The sequence below is a fragment of the Poecilia latipinna genome, unplaced genomic scaffold, assembly GCF_001443285.1.
Source record: "Poecilia latipinna isolate Pla-1442-1.1 unplaced genomic scaffold, P_latipinna-1.0 Scaffold574, whole genome shotgun sequence".
NCBI classification, from domain to species: Eukaryota; Metazoa; Chordata; class Actinopteri; order Cyprinodontiformes; family Poeciliidae; genus Poecilia; species Poecilia latipinna.
In genome coordinates, this window is record NW_015113190.1 from 79,658 (window position 1) to 86,251 (window position 6,594).

Below are 6,594 nucleotides of genomic sequence, written 5' to 3' on the forward strand. Positions count from 1 at the left end.
ATGATTAAATGTTGATCAGTTACTAATATTTCTGTAATACAATCAGATATTTAAATGTGTCGACCTCACAGGTGAACCTGGAGACCAGTGTTACTGAGGAGATTAAAAGAACTAGATGAAAATACTTCAGGAACACTTTATCCCAGGAGGTGGAGAACCTTTATTTAAAAAGCAAACAAGTTTGTAAAAAAGCAGTCTTTAATGAAAATGAGCAAAAGTAAAGCTCAGATCATGCGGGAACAAAGGAAAGTTTTCATGTATGTACAACTAGTAATCAGCACTGAGCATTTCCTGGATTCTGCCACATCAGAGGGAATAAAGCTTAGACCTGAAGAGTGGAGGAGACAGAACCGAGTGCTCATCAGGAACTCATCTGGAAGTTCCTGGCTCTCCAACAGGTTGTTCTGACTGGTCTGGAAACATTCAGTGGTGACTGTACATAGTTTCTAAAATAAAGGAAATCAAAATGGGACTGGTTTGGCTAAAGACTCACAAATGAAACACAGTTTGTCTAACCAAAACAAAATCGGATGGATGGGAAATAATAAAAAAAAAATCTTCAGAATCTTTTTCTCTTGAGGATTTCTGGTTTCCAGTTGATCGGATGGCTTTCTTCAGTCTGTAAGACAGAAAACACCGTTAGGCCATTTTCCTCCAGACGGATTCTAAACTCATTAACTGGAACAGGATAACTTACAGCCGTGTCATCTTCTTTGTAAACTTTGATGGTTTTGTCAGCCTCGGCGGTGATCAGCCGGCTCTCGGAGTGGTCGAACAAGCAGGCGAAGATTCCAGACTCACTATCCAGCGATCCGGGCTGCACAGCGGCGTGGATCCGCTGGAAGTTGTAGCCTGTCCTCCAATCCCACATGTGCATGGTTCCATTGTCAGCTAGAGTACGAGCAAATTATTCTGTGTAAATCTATATGTTCCGTCACTTTGCTGCTGGTACACCTCATGATACATGTATCATAAGGTAATCAAGAGTCATGTTAAGGTGAGAGGAAAAAAAGTTTTGTTTTTTTTTTTTAATCACCTCCAGACACCAAAACACCATCAGAGTTGACAGCCAGCGTGTTGATGATGGCGTTGTGGCCGGAGAGGTTCTGGATGAAGCTGCCATCAGGGAACATCCACTGCTTGATGTTATCAGCTGATCCTGAAGCAAAGGTGTACCTGAAGGAACAAAGAACCAAATGTTACATAAAAATTCCACCTTTGCATTTTTAAATAGAGGTTATTTCCAAAAAGGCTGCGTTGAAACAAACAAAAAAACAACCATCTTACACCTAGTAAACAGAAGACAAAAACAATCCAGAGCTCCAAGTTCTTTCAGTGCATTTAGGAATCACTAAAGACATATTCTAGATGTTTTAGAATGCTAAATATTCAAGATATTTTAGAGGTTTTAAAAGAAGGAGAAAGAAAATAGGACAAGCAGAAGAAAAGGAAGGAGAGGTCACAAAGAACAAAAGAGACGAGGATGGTGAGGAGTAATGGCACGACGGAGAATGGAAGGTGGATCATTAAGTAAATAAGAAAAGAAGACAGAGTGAAAAAAAGAAATTGGAGCATCAGATGGGTAATAAAGTATTAAAAATTAAACCTTTTTTTCACAGTTTTATTAAATAATAAAATACTCCAACCAAATCCCAGAATGTTTCCTGTCTGCACATTAAACCGAGTCTACTACTGGTATGAGTCTACTCACTGCCTGGGGTGCAGCACCAGAGTTCGGACAGACTTTTTATGGTTTGTCAAAGTCGCTCTGGTTTTTCCAGCAATCAGGTCCCACAGTCTGATGGTTGAATCATGGCTGCCTGCAAAAAATAGTCAGTCAGAGGAAAGACAAAGACTTTGTTTAAAAGCTGAAAGAGTGCTGTCTTACATTAGCGTAAGGTTTTTAAAGCTAATATTTACCTGTGATGACTTGTGGTTCAGCAGCCTGACATCTCACTGTGGCGACAGTGTTGGTGTGACCAGTGAGTGTGTGAACGTTTGCTTTTGTCCTGATGTCCCAAACCTGCAGGTATATTAACGACAGAGCATCATTTAAAACAAAGCTCCACTGCTAGAGATCCTCCCTCACCGTAGTTCGGACAGTCTACAATCTACTAGCATCAAAATTTACAAGTACAATGATCTATTAAACTAAATTTAAATCACAAATGAATAAGTGTATTCACACAATAAGTCATTTAAAAACATGGTGCGCCATCATCCTCCAACTACTTCCTGTCATCTTTTTCTTCGTGGTTTGCGCCAGTACAAACATCTGGCTGTTGATGTGAAAAAAGTGTTTTCTTTAGAGTTTTGCAAAATACACAAATTTCACCACGGACAAAAACCCTCACCTCATCCAAAGGTCAAAGCTTTCCATCGACAGACAAGAGTTCTTTCAAAGTTGCTGTTTCCATTACGCAAATTTATTTTCAAAATGCCAAATTGCGCAATTATACGGTCAAAGGAAACACAACCAATGTTGCTCATGAATAACATCTGGTTCCAGAGGTGAACTGTGACTTGGATTTGGTGTTGTAGATGTACTTTGGCACTTTTAGATTGAGATTTGAATTGTTGCTTTGTTTGACTGCAAAGATTCTGTTTGCAGTCAAACAGAATCTTAGTTTACAAACTAAAGCCAACTGAACTGAAGGGAGTTAAACCTCTTTACTGTCTGCTCTGCTGCTTGGACTGCTGAGCTGACCGATGTGATGCGCTGCTCAGTGAGAGCTCACCCTGGCTGAAGCGTCTCTGCTGCACGTCACCAGCACATCAATCGTTGGGTGTAGATCCAAATCGTACACGGCGCTGAGGTGTCCATGGTAATGCCTGATCACCTACAGGTCAAAATAATACTGTCAATATGCAGCTAAGACATCATTAAACAGATAACACAATAACACATCCTTGCATAACAAAACGTATGGATCTTTGATCTTTTTAACAAAACATCAAAGCATGTTTAAAACAACCATCTTAAAAAAAATAAAACCCTCTTGCTGACAATAACCCTGTGAACAGTGTACCTTGTTGTACTCCAGATCCCAGCATTTGACCTGCTTATCCTCCCCGCAGGAGAACAGGTAGGGGCTGCGGCTGCTCACCGCCACGCCGCGCACCGTACTGATGTGGCCCGTCAGCGACAGCTTCAGCTTCCCGCTGGCCAGGTCCCAGATCTGTCAGCACACACATCCAGAAAATTATACAACAGATGGCACCTTGAAATGATGCTGAAGAGAGAGCCTGGGATATTACCTGGTATCCTCAAAGGAGCCTTTTACCAGGAATGAATTAATGCTGATATGAAATGTTCTAGATCAACTCCACCCATAAAAACACTCACATTATTTGAATGAAGAAAGAAATCAATAATGGTCTAGAAGAGGTGCTGAAACATGACGCTCACTTTCTTTACCCTCATTCTTTTCATGATTGAGTAAAACCACTTTTAGATTATAACGGCTCATAGTTTTAAGTAAAAAACAAAACAAAAAAAAACCATGGCAATATTCACACTTCAGAAACAATCAAATGTTTCTTCAGTGTGAAGGGATGAGCACAGCTTACCTTTATAGTTCTATCAGCAGATCCTGTGACAAACCACTGGTTCCCAGGCTCCACAGCTATGGACCTCACCCAGCCCAGATGACCGCTGATGACCTGTCAGATCACACCCACCACAATACATAACCACACACACTCAGTTATCATTTTAGGCATGGATCGATGAGTTGTTGTTCAAATGGCATGCAGGTACCCGAAACAGTTTCCATGGAGGATGCCACTGTGGTTTGGGCATCGTTGGTGCTCTCCTCATGAGCGCAGAGTTTCTGGTGCCTCCACCCTCCAGCAGGGACTGAAGCAAACAAACAGAACTTCACTAAACAAAAAAGGATCTTCATTTGTTCCACTGAGGTCATTTATAAAACATGCTGCTGTGAACCATCTTTGGTTTCATGAAGCATAAAAAGTGATGCAGAATTAAAGCTCTTAACATACAGTTAATAAAATCCAGGCAAAGTTGAAAATTCAGGTCTCAGTTATTCTAAATGGGGATAAAATGCAGGTTTTTGAATGTTGCCAGGTTGGTTTAACCGTCATGAAACACTGATTTCCTGCAAAGATCTTCATGTGAACTCCATAAAAACACAGTTCATCTCTGATATGTCAGCTTTGCAATTCCTGCAACATAATGAAGACAAATGTTGAGAGGAAATGTGGGATTGTCTTACCACAGCAGTGGACTGAGGGTGAACTCTGTCTGCTCCTCCTGCGTGTCGATGGATTTCTGCAACGCTGGCTGCAGTCCGACTTGCCTCTTGCCTAAAGTTTTGTGACAAATTATAATTCAGGAGTGTTTTTATCTGACTTAATTCCAGGATTTTGTGTTAATATGTTTGAACACGTTACCGGACTTGTGCGGGAGGCAAAGCCAGCGCCATGGAGATGACGCCTCCCTCACTGGGATTCCTGTGCATCTTAGTGTCTGCAGTCAAAGCCACTCCTAAAGATCAGAAATTGTTCATACAGGTATTAAGTAATGTTCTTTCATTTACTAAAAACAACAACAACAACAACCCCCCCACCCCCCTGAAAATATTGGACGTTTATATAAGAAAAGAATATTTACCAGGTCCCGAGGGATAAGCATGTGTCCCAGTGATCAGATATTCTGCTTCATCTCCTTAAAATTATTTTGTTAAAAAAGAAAAACAAAAGAGACTCAAAAACAACACCTCCCATATACGTTATAAAAGAAAATACTCTTAAAACTGTATTAATGGAGTCACTGGTCTGTGATGGAGACCTTTGTTCCTGACCTGGATGGGCGTAGCCCGGGTGGAGCTCCTGGCCCACTGAAAGCTGTGAGACCCGGTCTCTGCCCTCCTTCAGAACAGGCATGTGCAAAACTGGAGCGTACTCTGTTTTCAGCTTAACGCCCATCTTCATTTTGTGGCTGAGTCAGGAAACAATGAGGTGTTTTAACATAAAGGCATTAAAGTTCATTTCATTCACTTTAATTCACACTTTGTCTATTTTAATAAATGATTATGTTAAATATATACTTGGAATTAGTTCTGAAAGAGAGGTGAACAATACACTGAAAGCAGAGAAGAAGTTAGGCTGAAAAATATTAGGAAAATGTATTTAAGATATTATTGTGGAATATGTACTTATTTCGCCCCGACTCATTACTTTGGGGAGTCTAATTTTACAAGAGTAACAAATGCTTGGTATGCGTTTGCTAACTTTGTACATGTAAAAAATGACAGTTGGTTCACTCTTCTTTGCAAAACACCTTAAATTTAGTCTGTATGAGGAATTTATGGAAACAAGTGTTTCCAGGTTTTGCCAAAAATTCTCAATTAGGTGTTGGTCTGGACATGGAGTCATCATTCTAATACATTAGTATGTTTTGATCTGAGCCACTGCATTGTTCCTCAGCCAGAAGGTGAAACTAAATGGAACCAAAACTGATGTAATTAAAATTAAAAATAACGGCTGTAATTGTAAAGGAGACAAAGCAATAGCACAAAGTTCTGATTTTTGGCGGAGTTTGAGCGTAAATTCTTGATTATTAGATAAACAATTGTATAATAAAATACCCTCCCTACATCTATTCCAACAGATGTGTTGTTCAAATAACCCACAAAAAACGCATTTATTACAGGAGCAAACCAAGATCACAGAATCACACAAGCACCATGTCAATTAACTTAAAGATGGTGTAAATCTGTGGTTACTTTCAGCAATTTATGAGCAACCGGTATGCAAATTCAGGCGAGATTTTACCTATCTTCATCCAGAGCGATGGTCTTAGCATGGTCAGAGACAAACATGTCATGAGTCCTTTTCAGAGACCTGAACACCAGAGTGTGGACAGAGTGCTTCTGCACTTCCTGTGGAAGCATATAACATTAGCTTAAAAAACTTATTAAATTTATAAAAAGACCATAATTCTCAAAATAAACATACTTGTCTCAAACATGTAATAAATAAATGTTAACTGTTCCAGCTATTAGCCAGGCCCAACGGTATGTGCGTACCGTAGCAACTTATCTACGGTACAAGATCAACGAAAAGCAGTAATGAACACCAATATGTCTTACCTCCGTCATTGTGGTGATAAATATACAGCAGAATATGAACTTATTTCTTTGAAATTAAACCCGGTACCTAGTCCAAATATTCGACACACAAGTGTGCGAACCGCTGTAACACAAGCAACGCAGATGCCCCGGAAATAAACATAAGAGCTGTCGAGGGAATACAATTGGCGCCACCTACCGGCCGAGATGACCGGAGGACTTGTCATGTCCGGCTTGGTGGGATGGATTCAACTCCCAGAGCTGAGGGAGTTTTGTAAAGTATTGTTTTTAGTAACGTGAAGTCACGAGTACAAGTTTCTCAAGGAGTCATTTTATTTCTGTTATAAAAATAAAAGTCATTGTATTTATACCTATAAAAAGCTTTAGGAAATAAATAAACAAACAAATCCCTGTTTTTTATTTTTAGATATTTTTACATTTTTATGAAAAAATATGAAAGAACATAGAGACATGCAGTCTATATGCATGTCTATATAGTCTT

At 39.7% G+C, this 6,594-nt stretch overlaps 1 protein-coding gene across 2 annotated transcripts; it reads right to left on the reverse strand.

The window, feature by feature from the left end:
- Positions 1-133: 133 nt before the first annotated feature.
- plrg1 (pleiotropic regulator 1) lies at positions 134-6,278 on the reverse strand. 2 transcript variants are annotated; one of them, XM_015041970.1, is made up of 15 exons: positions 6,114-6,278; positions 5,797-5,903; positions 4,824-4,960; positions 4,634-4,684; positions 4,414-4,507; positions 4,236-4,326; positions 3,761-3,859; positions 3,571-3,663; positions 3,030-3,179; positions 2,739-2,840; positions 1,921-2,023; positions 1,712-1,820; positions 1,037-1,176; positions 698-891; positions 134-619 (listed from the first exon to the last, which is right to left on the reverse strand). In XM_015041970.1, exons 1-15 carry the CDS (start codon positions 6,120-6,122, stop codon positions 560-562), a joined length of 1,539 nt encoding a protein of 512 aa, XP_014897456.1. In that variant the 5' UTR covers positions 6,123-6,278; the 3' UTR covers positions 134-559. The 2 variants fall into 2 exon arrangements, with proteins under 2 accessions (XP_014897456.1, XP_014897455.1); XM_015041969.1 differs by having other exon boundaries at positions 4,634-4,687.
- Between the last annotated feature and the right edge of the window lie 316 nt (positions 6,279-6,594).